At 34.4% G+C, this 23,287-nt stretch overlaps 1 protein-coding gene across 1 annotated transcript; it reads left to right on the top strand.

The window, feature by feature from the left end:
* The first annotated feature begins 626 nt into the window (after positions 1-626).
* Positions 627-20,381, top strand: LOC132740893 (uncharacterized). The gene is made up of 5 exons (XM_060728940.1): positions 627-869; positions 10,307-10,517; positions 15,125-15,282; positions 15,603-15,656; positions 19,653-20,381. The coding sequence occupies exons 1-5, from the start codon at positions 791-793 to the stop codon at positions 20,099-20,101; spliced, it is 951 nt and encodes a 316-aa protein (XP_060584923.1). The 5' UTR covers positions 627-790; the 3' UTR covers positions 20,102-20,381.
* The last annotated feature ends 2,906 nt before the right edge of the window (positions 20,382-23,287 follow it).

Below are 23,287 nucleotides of genomic sequence, written 5' to 3'. Positions count from 1 at the left end.
CATATTTATGATATAAAGCCATAAAAAATGTGTTACAGGATCTTTAAAGTGTTCCATTTTTCAACAAGAAATTATGTCATTGTTATGAAAGCTATGCTAACATTTCTATATGACTGCGCATGGAAAACTAAGAACTAGCATTTGCACGTTAACCAGTTTTTCTTCCGCCAAGTATCTGTTTTCAAAGGTACTTATTGCTGTTGTTTTGTTGGGGGTTGGGGGGAGACTTTGGGGGCAGGGGTCATTTTTTCTTTGTCATGTTTGTGTATAGTGGTATAATCACGAGGCATGTTAGAATATCAAAATTAATGACGACAACTTTAATCCTATCTTAATTGAGACATTTACAGACCTGCAAGTATACACCCTGACACATTTACATCATAACTTGTTGTTATACTTATGCTAATTACTCGTTAAACGAGCTGCATTAAAACATAAAACTTTTTATAAAATAAATTTGGCCTTACTGTAATTACACAGCTTTTAACCAAATTCAGTGCAAATGTTCTAAAATCTTGTTAAACAAAATGCCAAACAGTCATGATATTTAGAGAAAAGAACAAACTCACTTATAAACAATATATAAAAGCTGTTTCTGTGTTATGATACGCTCATTTATAAGCAGAAGTAGGAAGGTTTTACAAAATGAACTTTACTTATGTGTCATAAGTTTAAACCTCTTCATATACAGTAAGGAATATTGTATATAATTGCGACACTCAATAACTGAGCGCATTGTCGGACACTAGCGTATTTCCAAACAAACGATGAACATAGTGAAATAAACATGGACAATAATTTAACAATGAAAAAAGGATTGTACCTAGTATTGTTGTGTTGCTTCATTGATGTTCTTATATGTTTTGGTAAGTATGTAAATGTTTTTATTATGACTGGTGAAAAATAAGACTAACAAAATAACTTGTAATCAGATCTATATGTACAATTGCTGTTCGTAAAGGCATTCAATACAACAAGAACACAAAAAAAACTTACCTCTGTTGACTTTTGATCACTTTTTCTATTAAATGTGTTTCTTTGAAAAGAGAAAAAAACATGTACAAGTCAAAAGCCAAAATATCAGTTCTCATGTGTTATACTACATTACAGTGTGAAATGTTGCACACGAAAATAAAAGTATATTTTTTTAAACAAAATTAGTATTAAGTTGTCCATATGTTTCACGCGCATGTTACTGTTCGATTTTATATTTTTGTAATACTTGTATTTGCTGTAACAATAGTATTAATCATTTTTAGTGTTGTGTAGATGATCGTGAATAAATTGTATATGAGATTTTTTTAAGAAAATCGTATAATGTGAAATAAATACTTGAGTACATCAAAATTCAATGTCCACAGTGTTTCACACTATATAAGAAATATACATAATTTTATTTAATGCTTGGAGATAGTTTACTGTAATATACCATATGCCAAACATTTTATTTGATACTTGAAGATAGTAAAATTTACTTTCCCCTACTGTAACCCCCTTCATATAATCATTTTTCCTCGTGCATTACTACGCATATCATGTTCGCACTTTCATTGGTTTAGACATTTTGCTTAAAAAACATTACCAGGAACCTAGAATACATTGAAATGTTGAAATAAACAACCGATGATTAAACTCATTATGTATTATAAACTGTGTCAAGAAACCAAGTTAGTCAGCACGAAACAATGATAGCGACTAAGAAGTTGATTCCGTTCACGGAATTGTTTTTATGACATACAAATAGCATAATCATTACGCTTGTATATATAACAATTGTTATTTTTATCTTTCAGCGCTAGGCAAAGTTTGTTATTTGATTAGCGTCATATTTGAAACATAAGCGGATATTTTCTCATGTCTACAGAGTTTTCATGGCAATTTCCGAATTGACATTTTGTACATTCCGTTAATACTACTAGAATTACAATAAGAGATAATTGTTAGTAATGATTGCGCCAATTTGTTTGCGCTTAATGTTCCATGTAAAAATATCCCCAAAGCTTCCTGCTTTATAATTTTATAACACTGTAATGTTATAGACATAACCTTTATACACTAAATATTTAAAACCGCACGCCTTCAGATTCATGCCGATTTGTTATAGTAGTTTACAACGGAACAGCTGCCCTCGCTGTTTCTAGCTCAAATCCTACCAGAAACTATATTACATTTGTACACCGCACTTTGGGGTACAACTAAAACTGCTGTAAACTTCACAGTGCACATTAGGGTCAAACGCAATTTGTGTTAGAATGGAGAAATGCACCACAATCTTCATATCAAGGCACTTTGGGTTTCAAAATTATTATGTCTGCTTAAATACTGAGTACTGACATATTTTTGATCTGCATTAAGGACGTTTTCGGGGATTTTTATAAAGAATCAGAAATATTTACTTATTTGGCAGATAAATTATACATACGTCTATAAAATCTTTAAATGTTTTCTTTAAGGCTCTTTGGGAGGCATTTTTTTGACCTAAAATGTGTGTTCACTTTGTTATTTATGCAATAAAATATCCATGTATTAAAAACAAATAAAAAGAAAAACATTTTTTACTGTTATATTGTTATAGACAAGGTATGCAACATCCGAGTACGAAAATTATGGGTATGTCCGTTCTCAGTGTCAAAATTTTCCACCGGGTGGTAATATCGTCGGATTTTCACATGTAATCAATGCAATATATATTTTTCTATCCTTATTTACACGTAAATTACCGCAGTAAAGCCCGAAAGTAAGAAATCACACAGGTCCGAAAGATGAGACCGTCATGACATGTACATTGTAGCCTGGTATTTAAGCTTGAAATACATCAACAAAGAGATCAAACGGGTCGAACACACATGCAAACAACTGAATTTTACATACTTTTAAATGGTTTTATCCTCCACGAGTGGCAATAAGTCCAATGTGCCATTATTTTAAGAAAAATTCTACATGTAGAAGGTAATTCCTGAATCGGAAGTGTTCTCCCGCAACACGTGCATGGTTCCCAGTTGTTGCTATATCTTTTACAGTATGGTCAGGTATTTTTTCGGATAAATTAGTTTTGGTAAAGCAAATGTCAAATAATAACTGGCTTTTCCCATCAATGTTAATTAAATTTACGGTGATACCACTCTTATAAACATGTTTTAAATTCTTGTAGTTTATCTTCTAAGTTCAGCATATACATTTTGAAGTCTGTATAGAACACAACACTATTTTATGATAGACCTTACCTTGACTCATAAATGACATTTGACCTTGAAGGTAAAATTATTGACATTTTCATATTTTTGCTTTAGCTGGCTATAACTTTGTAATTACTGAATGTATTAACTTCCTATTAAGATACAAAACATTTTCGGGTATATCAAACTCATGCTACCAAATATTTTGATATGACTGACTTTTAATTGACCTTGACCGTCAAGGTCAATGAATGAAATTCTCTTTTTGTATATCAAACTCAAAATGACATTGACTCATAAATGACATTTTGAGTTTGAATGTCAAATTATTGAATTTTCACTGCTAACTTTAACTTGGTAATTAATCAATGCATTAACTTCATCGTCAGGTCAAATTATCCAATTTTGGTTGTACGGACATGTTCAATGATTTAGATATGACCATGATCTTTAAATGACCTTGACCGTCAAATGATTAAACTTGTTTATATTTTCCTAACTTTGTCATTTATTTATTGAAATGAGTCATCCTTGGACCAAACAGCAAATGTGGCTAGACAAAACTATTAAAATAGAAAAGGAAAAACTTGTTTTCTTTAATTACTTTTGAAAATTAGTTTAAACCGTTTATGTATTGTTTTTTAGAAACAATAAGGACTGTAAATAAATTAGAAAGAAGAATTGGTAGTCACCAGATCCTATGATATAACGATCTGGATTTTAATCAAACGCAAACGCTACAATTATATATATTAGATTAAATGTGATTTTTGTTGGGTGGGGGTAAATATAAATTGCTGTCAGTCATTTCTTTTAGGAAGATGCATGCATTCTACTATTTTCTTCTATGTACGTCATATATCCTTGAATAATGCTGTGCAACTGATTATCTACATGTGTAACATATTTTGAAATATTTGGAACCACATTGAACTACAAAATTGATCATTTTAGGTCCCCTGCCCACTTACTTTAAAATATCACTAAAAATCATTTTTATTGAATAAATATTTATGACCCCAAAATGCGAGCGTTCCTCTGATGTTTGCGATCGTTTCTCTGATGTTAGCAAATGCATACACATGTACGTAATGCACTTGAGTGCTGGACCCCTAATATTATACAATTATTGACTAGTGTGTCATTGAATATGATGTGATATTCACCGGCAGATGACACATTGACCGAGACGATTGCCGAGGTCAATATTACTTTCTGCCGGTGAATATCACATCATATTCAATGGCTCACTAGTTAATAATTGTTTTATTATATGAATAGGCTAAGAGTTAAAAAAAATCACAAAAAAAGTGTGACCATATACATGAACAATTGTGTTCAGATCTGCTTATTACTTTTATGTAGATCTGATGACGACCGTTATTATCTTTTCGCCTTTTTATAAATTTAGAAGTATTTTAAAACCTGCTAATTCAAAACGTGTTATTTAAAATTACGTTTTAGAATAAGTATTAAAATACCGCGTGAAAGTATTAACAATTAATGAGTGTTTGTAAATGAGTAGTTTGAATCGCTTTTTAACATATAGGATGTCAATTTTTTAAAAAAGAAATTTGTTTTTTAGGGGTAAATAATAGTTACGGAAACCACAAGTTCATATTTGGCTGTGGTCTGGCCCACCGTGAAATATTTCGTACTTGGTCACGTTCACATCTAAAATCTACGGAATGCCGTTAGGGCCATTGCCTATGAATGTGTTGATCTGAAACGCGATAGTCGATAGTACGATGGTGAAAACGCGAAATCACGAAACTACGATGGTGAAAATGCGAAAGCACGATGATGAAAACGCGAAAGTACGATGATGAAAACGCGACAGTACGATACTACGCATGATGAAAGCGCGATAAACTATCGTGTTTTCACCATCGTTACTGTCGCGTTTTTCACCATCGTAGTTTCGTGATTTCGCGTTTTCATCATCGTACTGTCGTGTTTTCATCATCGTACTATCGCGTTTTCACCATCGTACTATCGCGTTTTCACCATCGTACTATCGCGTTTTCATCATCGTACTGTCGTGTTTTCATCATCGTACTATCGCGTTTTCACCATCGTACTGTCGTGATTTCATCATCGCACTATCGCGTTTTCACCATCGTAGTTTCGTGATTTCGTGTTTTCACCATCGTACTATCGACTATCGCGTTTCAGATTACACATTCATAGGCGATGGCCCTAACGGCATTCCGGAATGCCGTTAGGGCCATCGCCTATGCATGGTTTGATCTGAAACGCGATACTCGACAGTACGATGATGAAAACGCGAAATCACGAAACTACGATGGTGAAAACGCGACAGTACGATGGTGAAAACACGATAGTTTATCGCGTTTTCATCATCGTAGTATCGTACTGTCGCGATTTCATCATCGTACTATCGCGTTTTCATCATCGTGCTTTCGCGTTTTCACCATCGTAGTTTCGTGATTTCGCGTTTTCACCATCGTACTATCGACTATCGCGCTTTAGATCAACACATTCATAGGCGATGGCCCTAACGGCATTCCGTAAAAATCGGAGTGTTATTAAGAGCTGATTTTACTCAGATTGAACTACTTAGTTCATGTATTTCATTTAGAGTTTGACCTATAACTTTTTTAACAGACGCTCCTACATTTTAAATATCATTTATACATGAGTCACTCACTTGATACAAGATGAAGTTGATGATAATGAACAGAAAAAGTAGGTGTCTACTTATGATCACAATCTAGGATATTGTTCAAGTGCATCTCTTCATATACAGTTCAATTTATATTATCAAACACATAATTATCGGTAGCGCTTAGTTTTCATATTTATATGTACTTGAATGCGATGAAATAGAATGTGATGAAGAATATTTATATTTATCTTACTATTTTGATATATCTACTGTACTACGGTTTTCTTTAGAAATTATTTTACAAATATATTCCACGTTATAGACAAAAACAAAACAATGATATTAAACATAAATTTTGATATCAGCTGAGCTTCTATTTCACGGGATATATTAAAATTACAAGTAATATATGTTATCATTGTCATTGCTTATGATTAAGTCGCCAATTGTCCATTTTTAAAACAAACAAAAACTATGTATCTATCTCAACATAGTATTCTGTAAGGTACGGAGGAGTATATTAACAACCCCCCTCCTCTTATATATTTTATATGCCTGTTTAAAATAAGACGATACATGATTACAACATAGTTCGTAATGTTTTTTTTATTTAGATATTAAATTGAATACAGTTCATATTGATATTTTCTCTTTTTCTGCTTCTGTACTTTTAGAGCTACGTAATTTAAACTTAAGATTTTCTTAAGACCTTACTTTTGTTTATAAGAAATATGTTTTTCTTCTTTTAAGTATGTTTCGGGTTATTATTTGTTCGACAGCTATAGAGATGACATAATCAGAAATTCCAACTATCATGCATATTTGTGATTTTAGGGTGTGTAATAACAGATGAAACTCTTTTTGAGATCTATCACTTAGCTACATGTATCGCCGCCGTCTTTAGGAACACTTCGATGTTAGGTTGAACACACATTCATTCGTATCTTATCAACGGTAGCGCCTAATTGTCCCCCGCTTTTTCGAAGAAAAAAGGGGGATATAGAAATAGGCTCCGTCTGTCCTGGCGAATATCCAATGCCTATGAGCTTCATTCCGTTCATAATTTTAGTTTAAAAAAGAGGGTCCCATAAACTGACTGGTTTATGTGGTAATTTTACTGGTTTATGGGGGAAAATGCCACATAAAGATCAAAGAAAAAGCACATAAACCCCAATTAATGGCACGTCCGGCCGTCCGTCCGTCAAATTTTCGTGTCCGGTCCATAACTTGGTCATTTATCAAAGGAATTTCAAATTAATAGGCACAAATGTTTGTTATAATGCGCAACAACCAGACCCCTACCTCTAGGATCAAGGTCGCACTTGCTCATTCAATGTCAATATTGTCTATTTGAGGGTATATGTCCTGTCCGGTCCATAACTTTCTTATCTTTTTATGGATTTTGTAAATATTTGTCACAATTGTTAACAATAATGAGACGATGTGTCATGCGCAACAACCGGTCACCTACCTCCAAGGTCAAGGTCACACTTGGAGGTCAAAGATTAACATAGTCTGTTATAGGGTTTATTTTGTGTCCGGTCCATAACTTTTTCATAGATCAAAGGATTTTGGAAAAACTTGGCACACATAGTCACTATAATAAGTCGATGTGTCATGTGCAATACCTGCATCCCTACCTCCAAGGTCAAGGTCACACTTAGAGGTTAAAAATTAACAAAGGCTGTTATAGGGTATATTTTGTGTCCGATCTAGTTCAAGGGATTTTGAAATAACTTGGCACAAATAGTCACAATAAGAAGACGACATGTCAAGTACAACACCTGCACCCCTACCTCTAAGGTCAAAGTCACACTTAGAGGTAAAAAAATTACATAGTCTGTTATAGGGCATATTTTGTGTCCAGTCCATAACTTTTTCATAGATCAAGGGATTTTAAAAATACTTTGCACAAATAGTTACAATAATAAGACAATATGTCATGCACAACACCTGCACCTCCAAGGTCAAGGTCACACTTAGAGGTCAAAGTTTAACATGATAGATTTTTAAATTCCGTGTTTCATTTTATTTCTTTAATTAATTAATTGTTGCATTTGCAGATGTAGCATTGATCAGAAATTCTCAGGCCAATATTGCCAAATAATACTTGCTTATTTAATAATGAGAGCAGTTTCTTGACAATATTGCTAAGCAAGTTTGCTTCAAATATGTTTTATTGTAAAAACAGTTACTCAACGTATTGTTCCTCTATATTTATGATAATATAATCATTTTTGTATTTTCTGATCGCAGATAAAATACAATGCTGACATTCAATCTCTGGCACAGAATTTCACGACAAACCTAACAACAAGTAGTTCTCAAAACAGCTTAAAACTAGCGATGTAAAAGAAAGAAATATTTTTATTTTGTTACAAGTATCCAACAATTTACAACGCATTCAAAGTTTAAAAGTAGCGTTGGCTTATAGAATTGTCAATAAATGCACAACCACAAATTACGCGGATGAATATCATTTAAATCAACGAAAATGCTATTTTTAGCGATGTCGATTACCAGCGTACGTCGTAGTACACAAATAAATCTGACTGTCGAGTAATGGAATAATTATATACATGTCGGACTGTTTTGGCGAGAAGATTTCCGCTAAATTATTTACATCAGTGTTAAACAACAGTTTTATCGTGAACAAAATACCTCGAAATAATAAGTATTACAAACCCCGAAATGGAAATTCTAAATTTAGAATTATTTGATTTTATTCAGGCTTTCTTCGTGTAACTTCCCGGTGGTGCAGGGGTAACGCGCTCGTTTAGGGTATGAGAGGTTCAAATCCCAGTCCAGGCATTTTTTAAGTGTCTTTTTTAAGGATGTAGCCACGATATGCAAGGATTTGTCATAAAAAATGAACATAAATGATTTTTGATGCAACTCTAGTCATCCAAAATTCCGTATGTATCAAACTCAAACTGTTCTAGTAAAAAATCTAAACGTAGTCGCTGCATCTCGGTGCCCTGTAAGATGAATTATAGTATATAAAAATAAACTTATACAGGAAAATACATACAGATATACAGTACGATTTAGATAAAATACCACAGAGCTTGCAGCCCTTTGATTCTATCCGGCGACTTGATGCCTCCGTTTTCTGCGTACGCATCATCGTAACTGGCTGTGTAAATTCTGGTTCCGTAATTGTTATGATGACATTCCAGTCATGATGGCTTTGCTACAAAGATGACTATTTTAGATGCTATGTCCGGTGTTTTAATGATGCAATTTGCGGTTGATATATTACAGTTACTAGTTATAATACAGTGACCGTTATCCTGATTAATTAGGATTTGGTTATTACCCTAGTTATTACTTGTATGTCATTACAATGTTATTAGCGAGAAGAGCCGTATAAATAACTAATAACAAATGTTATACTTCTATTAAAGCGAGACGCAATAATAACAAGGAAGTTTGTCTGTACTTTGTAGTCATTAACGGGTTAAAGTGTTTTTAACTTTGAACATTAAACTATTATCATTAACATGTACACGTATCTATGCTTTATTTTTGCCGAGTCCTTATTATCTGCTCGATGTTTAATTATGTTTATTATATTTGTGTAATGACGAGGAACTGATATGTTCAAGTCATATTGAATAATTAAATCTGTTCTGTTCTTTTCTATAAACTATACATTTTTTTTAATAAAGGGAAGCCGGGACCACGAAGCTTTAGCTTCTCCGGCTATAGATTCAAAAGGAAATCAATAATAATAATATAAAAAAAAACAATTAAAAAATATAAAGATTTCTAAACCTATCAGTGTATCACATTTCTAGTTGGGCGCCGCTATTTTAATGTAACCCATTGTAATCAAGTTTTTCATTCAAGTTTTATTTTATATGGGCATCAGTGTTATGAACAGCAAATTTCACAAACAAATAAGGAAGATGACTTAATGAAATTTCAGCATTATTGCTATAGCAAACATTGCTAGATTAAGTAAAGTATTTCTGTTATCAAAGCACATTAAAGCCCGAAAATTTAAAATACTAGGAAAACTTGAACATGTTAGTGTTCATCCGCGCTGTTCTACAGAAATTAGAAACTTCGACGGGAGCGATAGCGACAGGAAAATGTTTCTAATTTCTGTAGAACAGCTACGGATGAATACTAACATATTTAGTGTCAAACTTTATTTGGCCTCAAAATCACTCACTTTATTACGTCACTATGTCGTTCTATGAAGTACTTCGAAAAAATAGAAGTCGACTATGAACGGAATTCGATAAAGTATGAAAATTAACGCACATAATTTTTAAGAAATACAGCGTTGTAATTGGATGACAAATAAAGTTGGACACTAAGAGCTTGTGGTACAAGTTTATTTTTGAAGTTGTCACTGTAGAAGTTTGTTTACCCCCCCCCCCCCCGATTAGCTGGGAAACAAAAAAAAACAATATTCTTAGTTCCGGAATAAGTATATTGGTAATTAGCGTTAAATTAAACTAACCACTTATCTCTTCCTGTGTTTTAGGTGGGGCTTATTGTAAAGTTGATGTTAAAAATGGTGACGCCATACAGCCTCAAATGAATATTCTTAAACGGAAGTACAAAAAGAACGCTGATCAAACATGGAGCCTAGTGGCAACTTCCGGTCATTGGGCACTCGTGTTCCACTACATGTCAATAGAGAAGTCCATCAACTGTCAACACGATTATCTGCAGATACAGGAATATGACCCTATGTACGTATGATATATTTAGATAAATTCTTAGAATTAACATTCTTTGAAACAAAAATGTAAACAGTTCGTGGCTGTTTAAATAATGGCGAGTCACATCTACTCCACCTGGTGTAGGAATTTAACTAAATTTTACAGCAATATATTGTTTGAAATTATTTTTGTCCAATAGGATTGCAGTATTTCAAATGAATCGTAACTTATTTACTTTGGTAAATGGGCAAACTTTTAATCAGTCTAGTAAATCGACTGTTTATAAAAAATAATTTAAAACACTAAGCTGGTTAAAACTCATTAGTACGTATATTTACAAAATTTAATTGGTCGCGCGGCTCATTCCCCTAATACCAATACATGTCTGCTCCAATGAATATCCCGGTAATAAAATAGTACAGACCAGATTTTCAGGTTAGCAATTAATGTACACTGTGGCCCTCTTCTTATATTTATTTAACATTATAAAAACACACTCATATACTGATATATATGGAACGCCTGGACTGTCTTATGTGTAGAATGACTGATATACATGGTTAAATGTCATTCTGTTGAGTCCGAGATACAATATGCTTGGTCAAAATCCCAATATACTGGGTGGAAATCCAAATGCGCTCAGTTATTGAAGTGTAATGTTGTGTGGTGATTACATTATATTCAGTCAAGTCAATGTAATTGCCGGGTGCATTAGTCCCGTTCTGTTCAGTTCTTAAAACAAACAAGCATGTGGTAACACAATTATGTTGAGTTAAAAAGATATGTTTGTAGGGTGTGACAGTTGTTATGTTCGGTTAAAATAGCTCTTCTTATCATGTTCAACCATGAAAATAAACAGTTGAGTGGTACTATCATTTTCGTTTGGCTGAGGCAGTGTATTATTGGGTGATACTTTTTATTATTTTCAGTTACAATGACATGCTGTTGGGTGCTTTATTTAGACTGTTCAGTCGTGAAATTGAACTGTTGAATAGTACTATCATTAGGTTCAGTTCAGATGATATACTGTTCGGTGCAGAGGTCATTATGTTCAGGCAGTGAACACAAACTGTTGTGTGATACCGTTATTATGTTCAGTTCAGAATGATGTACTGTTCGGTGCAGAGGTCATAATGTTTAGTAATGAACACAAACTGTTGTGTGATACCGTGATTATGTTCAGTTCAGATGATGTACTGTTCGGTGCAGAGGTCATTATGTTCAGTAGTGAACACAAACTGTTGTGTGATACCGTTATTATGTTCAGTTCAGATGATAATACTGTTCGGTGCAGAGGTCATTTTGTTCAGTAATGAACACAAACTGTTGTGTGATACCGTTATTATGTTCAGTTCAGATGATGTACTGTTCGGTGGGAGGTCATAATGGTTTCAGTAGTGAACACAAACTGTTGTGTGATTACCGTCATTATGTTTCAGTTCAGATGATAAATTGTTCGGTGGCCAGAAGTCATTATGTTCAGTTCAGATGATATACTGTTCGGTGCAGAGGTCATTATGTTCAGTAGTGAACACAAAACTGTTGTGTGATACCGTTATTATGTTCAGTTCAGATGATGTACTGTTCGGTGCAGAGGTCCATAATGTTCAGTAGTGAACACAAACTGTTGTGTGATACGGTGATTATGTTCAGTTCAGATGATGTACTGTTCGGTGGCAGAGGTCATTATGTTCAGTAGTGAACACAAACTATTGTGTGATACCGTTATTATGTTCAGTTCAGATGATATACTGTTTCGGTGCAGAGGTCATTATGTTCAGTAGTGAACACAAACTGTTGTGTGATACGTTATTTATGTTCAGTTCAGATGATGTACTGTTCCGTGCAGAGGTCATAATGTTCAGTAGTGAACACAAACTGTTGTGTGTGATACCGTCATTATGTTCAGTTCAGATGATAAATTGTTCGGTGCAGAAGTCATTATGTTTCAGTTCAGATGATATACTGTTCGGTGCAGAGGTCATTATGTTCAGTTGCGAACACAAACTGTTGTGTGATACCGTCATTAAATGTTCAGTTCAGATGATGTACTGTTCGGTGCAGAAGTCATTATTTTTTAGTTTCAGATGATATACTGTTCGGTGCACAAGTCATTTGACAATGCGCCTGAGTGGTCCATACAATTATGTTGGGTTCATTCGGATATCTTCGCGTCAAACAAGATGGCGGGCGGGGAGCAACTAATTTCCATAGGTCACGTCGAGGCTAATGACCACTAAATTGCCAAAAAACAATTTTTCTTCCCCGTAAATACCATCGGGAGGTTAAAAACGTTATTTCCATAAATTGGACAGTTTTTTTAATGGAATATTTAATACCGGATGGGTATTTTATCAAGTTAATTTATGACTATACTATACTGTTACAATCATAAATGGACACAGTATATAAAAACTTAAAATATGGGTAAGGGTAGTCCTGTTCAAGTCTGATATGACCGCCGTAAATAAAACTTGAAATATATGTGTTGGTAACTTTTTTAGACTTACAAGTGGACACATCAAACGAAATTTAAAATATGAAACATAATATAACAAGTAAGGTAAACCTATTTGAGTCACACATGGCCACAGTATATGGAAACGTTAAATGTAAGTATGGAACCCCATTTTGAGACACAACATGACCACAGTAAATGGAACATTATATATAAGTAAGGGTAGCTAGTAAAGTCAAACATGGCCAAATATAAAGAAAATTCTATATAAGTAAGTGAAACCTGAGTCACACATGGCCACAATTTATTAGTAGACATAATGTTTAAAATAGGAAAAACAGAATCTCTAAAGAAAGCACAACACTGCAAAAAATTGAAAATGTTGCAGACTCGGTTTGATTGAGCCCTGTTCATGGACTGTACTGGAAAGTGCAAGTTACCGTGCACGCCCCCTAGCACCGGCTTAAGCAGAATTCAACATTTTAACACGAAAATAGTGAAATTTTGAATTTAGAAAACATCCGAAGATGATGTGTTCATAACGGCGGTTATCATGGAACTTCAATGTGACACAGTTGTGCCATTCCACGAAAAGCGGCGTAAGGTCCCCATGTAAAAGAATGCTTTTTGCCCTAAACGAGAAAAACAATGGGCGGAACAAAATAAAATGGAATTTTGTAAGGGGATCTGAGGTTATGAAGTCAGGGAAAATGTATTTGAGTCTAATTTTATTAGGCTACCCTTACTTATATATAATGTTGCATATACTTTAATCATGTGTGACTCAAAATAGATTTCCCTTACTTAAACATAATGTTCCATATATTTTGGCCTAGTGTGACTCAATTAGGTTACCGTTACTTATATAGAATGTTCTTTCATTAATGTGGGTATGTGTGACTTATTTGCGCTACATTACTTAATATATTTAAAATGTTCCATATATACTGTGGCCATGTGTGACTCAATAGGTTTCCCTTACTTAAATATTATGTTCCATTTATTGTGGTTATGTGTGACTCAAATGGGTTACCAACACATATATTTAAAGTTGTATATGCCTGTGGCCATATGTGACTTTAATAGGCCTACCCTTACTTATATGCTCCATATACTGTGGCCATGTGTGACTCAAATAGGGTTCCCTTACTTGTATATGATGTTTTATATTTTAAATTTCGTTGCTGTGTGTTCCATTTGTGACTCTTATAGGTTACCAAAAAGATAAATTTTAAGTTATATTTACGGTGGTCATGTGTTACTTTAAACAGGCTACCCCTTACCCATCTTTTACGTTATATATACTGTACCATTTTTGACTGTAACAGTATAGTATAGTCATGAATTAACTAAATAAAATACCCATTGGGTATTTCAAAGTCCAATTTATGAAAATAACGATCTTAAGCCCCGATAATATTTACAGGGAAGAAAATTGTTTTGGCAATTTTAGTGGTCATTAGCCTCGACATGGCCTATGGAAATTAGTCGCTCCCATCTTGTTGCCCGAAAATATCCGAATGAACCCAACATAATTGTGGTATCACATAACAGTTTTGTGTTCACTATTGAACATAATGACCTCTGCACCGAACAGTTTATCATCTGAACTGAACATAATGATAGTACCAAAAAACACTGAAACATAACGACATTTGCACGAACAACACATTGACTTGACTGAAGAAGATATAATCAGCACACAAGATAATGATAGTACCATTTTAGATAATGATTGTACCATTTAACAGTTCTATTTCACGACTGAACAGAAGAAATAAAGCACCCAACAGCATGTCATTGCAACTGAAAATAAAAAAAGTATCACCCAATAATACACTGCCTCAGCCAAAGAAAATGATAGTACCACTCAACTGTTTATTTTCATGGTTGAACATAATGAGAAGAGCACCAATTGGCATATTATTATAACCGAACATAATAACTGTAACACCCTACAACATATCTTTTTAACTCAACATAATTGTGTTACCACATGCCTGTTGGTTTAAAGAACTGAACATAACGACTTATGCACCCGACAATACATTGACTTGACTGAATAAAATACAGTCAGCACACAACATAGCACTTCAATAACTGAGCACATTAGGATTTCCACCCATTCATTCTTAACATAAGACAGTCCAGGCGTTCCATAGATATACTATACTTACAGCTCAAGCGATGCAGTATATCATCCTGTAAGATATTGCGGAGAAGTTGCACCTCTGCCGTACATATCAAATACATCCCGAATAACAATACGCTTTGTCTCAGATAACATATGGGAACTCAAAGGTTTCAATATAACAGCTATTCACGGCGAACAAAAAGGTAAATATGTAAAAAGTCGTTAAAAATCTAAAAGTATACAAGAAATTAACATGTATTTTGTAGCCTTTTTTCTTTTGAAATATAGACATAATTTATATATATTTGTAGATTTGTTGACAATATAATAGTTTGCATGATTTCACTACAATGCTTCATGCATTTTCAAATTTTCAAAACAACATTCTTCCATTTTAACGATTTAATATTGGTAGAAACAGTTTAACATGATCAGCACATCACAGACACGTGTTGTCGGTGGTGATTTTCATAATATTCTTCATTCACAATGTTTTCAAAAGTGGTATATTTTTTTATTTCAGAATATCTAAAAGCAAAAATACACGAGATGTCGAGCAAGTATACTGTAACATTAGGTATAGTACATTTTCTCTAGGTTTTGTCAATCAGCAGCAGTCAGCGCCTTGACATTTACTATAGTCAACCTTTCGAATAGACAGCACCAAGGGATGTACTATTCGTATAGTTGTTGCCGTATAAAACTCCTCAATGGTCTTTATATAGTGCATTTTTCTGAATAGTGCTCCAAAACTTGATGGACTGGGACTCCCTGCCTTGTAACGCCGCATATAGCTCTCAATAAATATAGCTCTCTCGAGAGTCGACAACTTGTTACATTTTCAACATAGCTCCAGACAAAGGGAGCTGTATACGTCAAATTGCACTATTTTGGCGATTTAATCTGCATGTCTACAGAATAATCAATATATTTCAAGAAATTCCAACTTGATCTAAGCTTTTAAGAAAGCGGAGACGCGGGCGATGATTAAGCGCACCACTTAATTATCTCGTGCGCACGACTTAGTAACTCGTGGCCACGACATAGTATCTCGTGCCCACGAATAAATTATTTCGTGGCCACGACTAAGTAAAGCGTAGTCACGACTTAAGTATCTCGTTCCCACGACTTAGTGACTCGTGGCCACGACATAGTATCTCGTGCGCACGAGATAAATAAAAACACACACATGTCACCTCCGTGTCACCGTAAATATCTTGAATTATGTATTGTATACTATAATTTAATCGATGATATGTATTTTTATTTACTTCTCATCTCTTATATATACATAATTATAACTTACTTTGTTAAAATGTTTTATTCTTCAGTATTGGAGGAGGATAATAAATAATTAATGGCCCAAGCGTGCGTCTGCATATGTTAATACGCGGATTAAGGTGATAATAAATCTCATGATAATAGATATACTGTATAATTATAAACAAAATGACACGATATAAGGCTTAGAAATTTTGTTCAAGTCCTGCAACAAATAACTGTCTTTGTCAGTATTCAAGTCTATCATTTACTGTCTGTTTGTCTCCCTGTACGCCTATCTGTCTATCCGTCTGACTGTCTGTTTTTTACGAATTGATATGACATATTTTTTGTTGTTTTTTGTTGTCGTTTTTTGTTGTTGTTTTTAATTCTGAGATACATTTAACAAGTAAGAACATCTTATCTTTTTGTTTGTTTCTTTCTTTGTTAAGTCAGTTTGTTGTCAGTCATGAAAAATAATGATATTTGTTCTTTAAAAACATACTGAAATCATATTAAACAAACACCAATTGTTGGGGAGGAGGAGAGGATTAATGAGTCAAATTATTAAGTATTTGATAACAGTCTCAAGAAACCTATCAGATGTTGTGTTTAATAAGAAGAACCCTGTCTGAGATCATCCTGAAGACCAGCTGACCACGTACGTGGAACTTCGGTGTTCCGTTAGGGTCAGCGCGTTTTTCTCTGGAACGAAAAGCGCGAAACATGACAGTACAATGGTGACAGTGCGACAGTACGATGGTGACAATACTACATGACGATGGCGGAGCACGACAGCACGATAGTGACAGTCGGTCGTACTGTCGTAATGTCACTATCGTACTGTCGTACTGCCATCATCGTAATGTCGTTCTGTTGTACGGTCACATCGTACTGTCGTATTGTCACCATCGTATTTTCGTACTGTCACCATCGTACAGTCATATTGTCACCATCGTACTGTCGTACTGTCACCATCTTTTCGCTTTCCTGTTAGACATGTGCATAATTAAATAAAAACATCACGTTGACCGTGTCATCAAGTCTCATTTTAACAATGGCCTAACATACACGTAAATTCTTGTATTGATGAGCGTAGTTTGAAATTGAAGTTGATAAAAATAATACTATATTTTACAAATAAGTCAATATTAGGCCTATCTGTTACAAATTACAAATTATGAAGACACAGGTGTACATTTTTATCATAAAGCTCTTAGTTATGTAGTAGATACATTTTGATTCTGTTAACTTTCGATTTCCTTAATAGTTGATCTATGACAGAGTAAAGATTTTTTTTATAAAACGCCGGTATAAGTTCTAAGTACGGAAGCCATGTTGAGTGAATGTTTGTGCATGGTCAACATGTTGGTGATGGTGACAATACAGCAGTGTGATAGTGACAGTACAGCAGTGTGATAGTGACAGTACGGTAGTGTGATAGTGACAGTACGGTAGTGTGATGGTGACAGTACGGCAGTGTGATGGTGACAGTACAGCAGTGTGATGGTGACAGTACGGTAGTGTGATGGTGACAGTACGGCAGTGTGATGGTGACAGTACGGTAGTGTGATGGTGACAGTACAGCAGTGTGATAGTGACAGTACGGTAGTGTGATGGTGACAGTACGGTAGTGTGATGGTGACAGTACGGTAGTGTGATGGTGACAGTACGGCAGTGTGATGGTGACAGTACGGTAGTGTGATGGTGACAGTACGGCAGTGTGATGGTGACAGTACGGCAGTGTGATGGTGACAGTACAGCAGTGTGATAGTGACAGTACGGTAGTGTGATGGTGACAGTACGGTAGTGTGATGGTGACAGTACGGTAGTGTGATGGTGACAGTACGGCAGTGTGATGGTGACAGTACGGTAGTGTGATGGTGACAGTACGGCAGTGTGATGGTGACAGTACGGTAGTGTGATGGTGACAGGACGGCAGTGTGATGGTGACAGTAAACGGCAGTGTGATGGTGACAGTTCGGCAGTGTGATGGGTGACAGTGCGGTAGTGTGATGGTGACACAGTACGGTAGTGTGATGGTGACAGTAAGACAGTGTGATAGTGACAGTAGCGGTAGTGTGATAGTGACAGTACGGTAGTGTGATGGTGACAGTACGGCAGTGTGATGGTGACAGTAAGACAGTACGATGGAGACACTGTCACCATCGTACTGTCACCATCGTACTGTCATATTTCGAGCTTTCCGTTCTCAGAGAAACGCACTGGCCCAAACGGAACACATTATTTAATTTGCTTATGATACTATTGTCAATAACAATTACCTAGCAAGGCTGTATACGACAGCGTTAAATTTTCATTTTCCCAATTCAAAGAGCTCCATTTGGCTTCAGACCACACTTAATTTCACTATATGTTCCTTATAAACACTTATCCCTGTAGCAATTCTAATAACGCTCCAAGTAAATCAAAGTCGTCTATGCTTATAGTATCATCCAAGATAAATAATTCCAGCTATAGCAAACTAGTGGTCATGCGGCATTTTTGCACAGCAATTCAGTTCGATATACAAAGATACATAGTATGGCAGTTTTCAGTAATCTGCCGGAACCATGTTAATTCTGTTATGTAGAAACAAAAACACTCAAAAATACTTAGTCACATAAAAACTGAACCAAAGTTGGCATTTACCAGCTATATGAAATGAATTCTGTCAGAAAATGTCCTTTTTCCATCTCTATCATTCAATTTTTCATTTATATCTGGCATTAAATACAGGTGCTCTTTTATGCGGATTTACTTCCTTATTTGGTCAACGAACGGCAAATAAATGTGGACTGATTCCAAGTTCAAGATGGTTTCTATAGTGTGCAGCAGCGCCTCTATCTCTCAAAAGAAACACAGTCTTTTTGCATAGATAAGACTGGCGTTTAAGTTGTATAGTTGAACATATGCTGGACATTGCATCTGATGGTGATGCCAGATGATTTGCGTGCTCCAAAATGACTTCATATTTTGGCACATTTTAGGAAAGAAGTGCATGCTTTGGATGATATAATGTAGCTTTTATGAAGACAAAGGTTAAATTCATACGCCAATATATACAAAAAGTAGACGTAAAGGATGAATTGGCAATTTTTCTATAAAAAATTAATTATTTTTTGGAGGAAAATAATATCTAACATGTGGTTGTAGTTCTGTATTGATCCGATTTCGATATGGTTGCTAACATGTGATTTTATAATTTATGGAGAAAAGTGAGTGTCGTTACACTTATGAAAATTCATTAAGGTTCCATGTTCTCTGAATATAAAAAATGCACTAAAACTTGTATATATATTTTTCATTGCAGCATTGGAAGCGGAGGAGACAAATAAAGGCGTTTCAACTGAACGAGGAGCAATATTTTACATTTTGATTGGTTGTTCGGCCGGTGCTCTTGTTTTATTTATTATCCTGCTTTCTTATTTCGTCATCGCCACGCGCAAACAGATTTACACACACGGAACAAATGTTCCCAAACTATCCTACAACGCCGGTGTTCCGCAGCTTAACAATAGAGACCCAGCTTCTTTGATACGGGAACCGTTCGTGAGGTTAAATTCTGGAACACAAGAAGCCACAAATGCAAATGAATTGTGTAAAACTGGTAAAAAGCGATATTCAAAAGACAAGAAAGTTCAGAAGCCATTGTGTGGGGATATGACCTCTGTGAAATTCGTTGAGCCAAATTGTAGGTCTCAACATAACAATATGTATGTATCGAATGCCTCTATCCACGTGTGTCCGCAGCGACAGTAAAAGAAAGGCAGACTTTGCACATTTTCCTGTTAATTAATAAGCTGAAATCGATAATGATATATTGTCAATCCATAATCAATTGAATAAGCGACCAGATCATTTTACTATTTTATGTATTTCAGGATAAAAGTCGGCGATTAATTGTTTATGAGAAAATCCATTATATTGATAGTTCACATTGCACAGTGATTAGAAATCATTTACATCTGTTCGAATCACTCAAAATTATTCATCATGTTTATGTTTTATAGTTTATTGAAAGTATCTGAAACCAGTGGTATATTTTTTTTCGGTGTACTTTATTTGCCAAATCTTGATAAGTTAAAAGATTTCCTGCGGGGTGTTATTTACAAAAAAAAAAGATTCCAGACTTATTATTGTATCGTAATATATCAATTTTAATTCTAACACGACCTGCATTTTCTCTTTTGAACACAGAAAGAGACTGAAAATAGTGTTGGAGCATCACACCGAATACCGTATTCCGGTATATATACCGGACAACGCTCAAATGATTAAACTGAACTGCACTAAGTCTTTAGGTAGCACTCCACACTAAAATTCAAGTTTCTGCCGTCAATGTCCTACAAGCAATATGTCTGATAAATCTGATCCCAAACTACACAACCTGGAAAAAGAAAACACATTTTGTTAAGAACATATATGTCATAACATTGCAAAATTTATAATGAAATCATCCCATGTGCAACAGTCAGGCAGTTAAAAAAAATTCATTTCGTAAAAGTCAAAAATCTATCCGGTAAAAAATATCTGCAAATATACGGGCTACAGAAACTCTGTCACTGCTTTAGCAACTCCCTATACGTTGCAAAATATCACAAAGAAATAGGTGCTTGGCCTTATTGCTGAAAGTCTGTACCCCCCTGTAAAATTACTTGTTTTCACCGAGCATGCTGTTTAAAAACAATGGCGGCCTTGACATCTATAATTAACAGCATGTGATTTCTAACCATGTTTTCGAATTTGCCAATGATCATATTACATGTCACAAAAACAATTTCATGCTGAAATTGCACTTTAAAGACAACCAGTCATTAAAATCCACGATAGTCACTATATCCATGAAATCCTGGCCATTTCAATTAGTGTGGTGTGCTGCATAAGAGCCTGCCTTAACACCGATTTATATACAATCATGAATGAATAATGTAAGAATCGGAAAAAACCCGCTATTTTTGTACTTGGTAATCATGATTTCTGCAAGCGTCTAGAGGTACTGCACCAACACAGCAGTGATAAATCTTAACAATTAACAACCACAAAGAAAGCGACCGGTAGAGAGCGCCCGTGGGTTTTTAATTGTTTAAACTTCACTTAAAGGCCCATTATGCCTAAGTAACTTTTTTGTATCTTGTTACAATTTTCATAGAATACTCATTTCCTATAAACAGAAACTATACTTGGTTGTTTTTTGTTGTTTTTGGCTGTTGGTTAAGCTATAGTGAATTAGTGTTGTGTATTGAAGTCAAAATACTACTTTGTTTACATTCTGCTACTATTACGACACATGTTCATCAGTTGTTAAACATTTAATATGTCCTTAATCCGTTATTAAAACATTATTTAATGCATGTCTCAAAGAATTAAAAAAATTGGATTTTCGAGGCATACTGTGCCTTTAATAGAAACAAAGTAATAGCTCGAATCATAATGTTTGCCATCAATATTGATATAAAGGGATGTGGATAATCCTAACGTGTAAAACATATTATTTATCGCTTTTCAACTTGAACTATTACTCATTTCAAAGTGTAATAGCGTAGAATGTTCACTTCTTGATTGTAGATACCCTGAAAAAATTCATTTTATTGTATTTTTAGTTTAAGATATTTTTGACTAACTTAATTTTAGTTCTTCGTGAATATTGTATACACAACGTTGATAAATATTTGAAAACAGTAACGTTCTTTTAAAACAGATTTGCATTCTATAGAGTTAAATTAGATCTTTTTTAATAAACTTAAATGGCTGAAATTCAATTTTTCGGTTAAATACCACACAGCAGTTATGGTGTATAAGTCAGTCTTTAAACAATCTGGCACCGTTGTATATGAGTTAAATTTTTAGTTTCCCTCACAATGAATTACATTTTGTGCATGATTAATCGCTCATAAGGATCTTGTTCTGAAAAGTATACCTCATACTTATTATTTCTTCAGTATTGTTGTCTGAAACAAGTCAACTATTACTATCAAACAATGGATGACTTTACAGTCTTTCAAAATCAGCTGTAAAATCATTTTATATTTTTACAATTAGATCTATGATGAAAATTTACCATTTAAAGCTGTTGTAAATTTTGATATCATCATTTTTTTATCATTACGAGTTTATCTATAATTACTATGATTAATATGAGTGTCAGTCGGATGAAAGAATGAAAATACAAATGTATATAACCTTTACATTCGAATTTTGTTTGTACAAAAAGATTTCAAATTTTGTATAGATCTGCAAGTACTTTCCTTTGTTTCTTTATGATTGCTATTTTTCTTCTTTTCTCATTAGTATTGTTAAAACAGAAGGCCGTACTGAAAACAAGTATACATGTTCTCTTTTTGTGTAAACTATGTATATAAACATTTTATTATAAAAGCAACGCAGTCAATAAGTGAAGTGCTAAAAAAAGAACTGGAAAATCAGCTATGGAAGAAAACAGATATACAGTAAAACCGGGACAATATGTATCTTAACCTGCACATACAATATAAAAGAATGTATTAATATTTAGTGTGATGAGAGGAAAAACATACATGTATTTCTGAAGAAAATATATACAACATTAAATTACTCTAAAATTTACTTTCTCGCATTATTTCATACCGTAACCAAACAATAACAGTTTTTGACATCTGTGATATGTCATGCATAAGATAGAGAGAGAGAGAGAGAGAGAGAGAGAGAGAGAGAGGGAGAGAGAGGGAGAGAGAGAGATTCTTCTTCTTCTAGTCTATTCTTAATGAGGGTCCGTCCGCCCGTAAGGGCACAAAATGCAGCTTTCGCTGCCGACTATGGACCCCGGATATGTCACCAGTCATGCCCTTAAAGAGTTAATTTTGAAGCACAAAGTAAAATAATTTACCTCCATGCAATTTTCACGAATTATTAGCAAAATATTTGAATTTTGAGCCATAAGTAGGTCACTGTACGGCGGTAGCCTTTACA

Source organism: Ruditapes philippinarum, unplaced genomic scaffold (assembly GCF_026571515.1).
Source record: "Ruditapes philippinarum isolate M1 unplaced genomic scaffold, ASM2657151v2 ctg457_1_1_1_1, whole genome shotgun sequence".
Classification (NCBI taxonomy): domain Eukaryota; kingdom Metazoa; phylum Mollusca; class Bivalvia; order Venerida; family Veneridae; genus Ruditapes; species Ruditapes philippinarum.
Note: the sequence above shows the minus strand (reverse complement) of the source record. Positions and strands in the feature narration are given on the sequence as shown.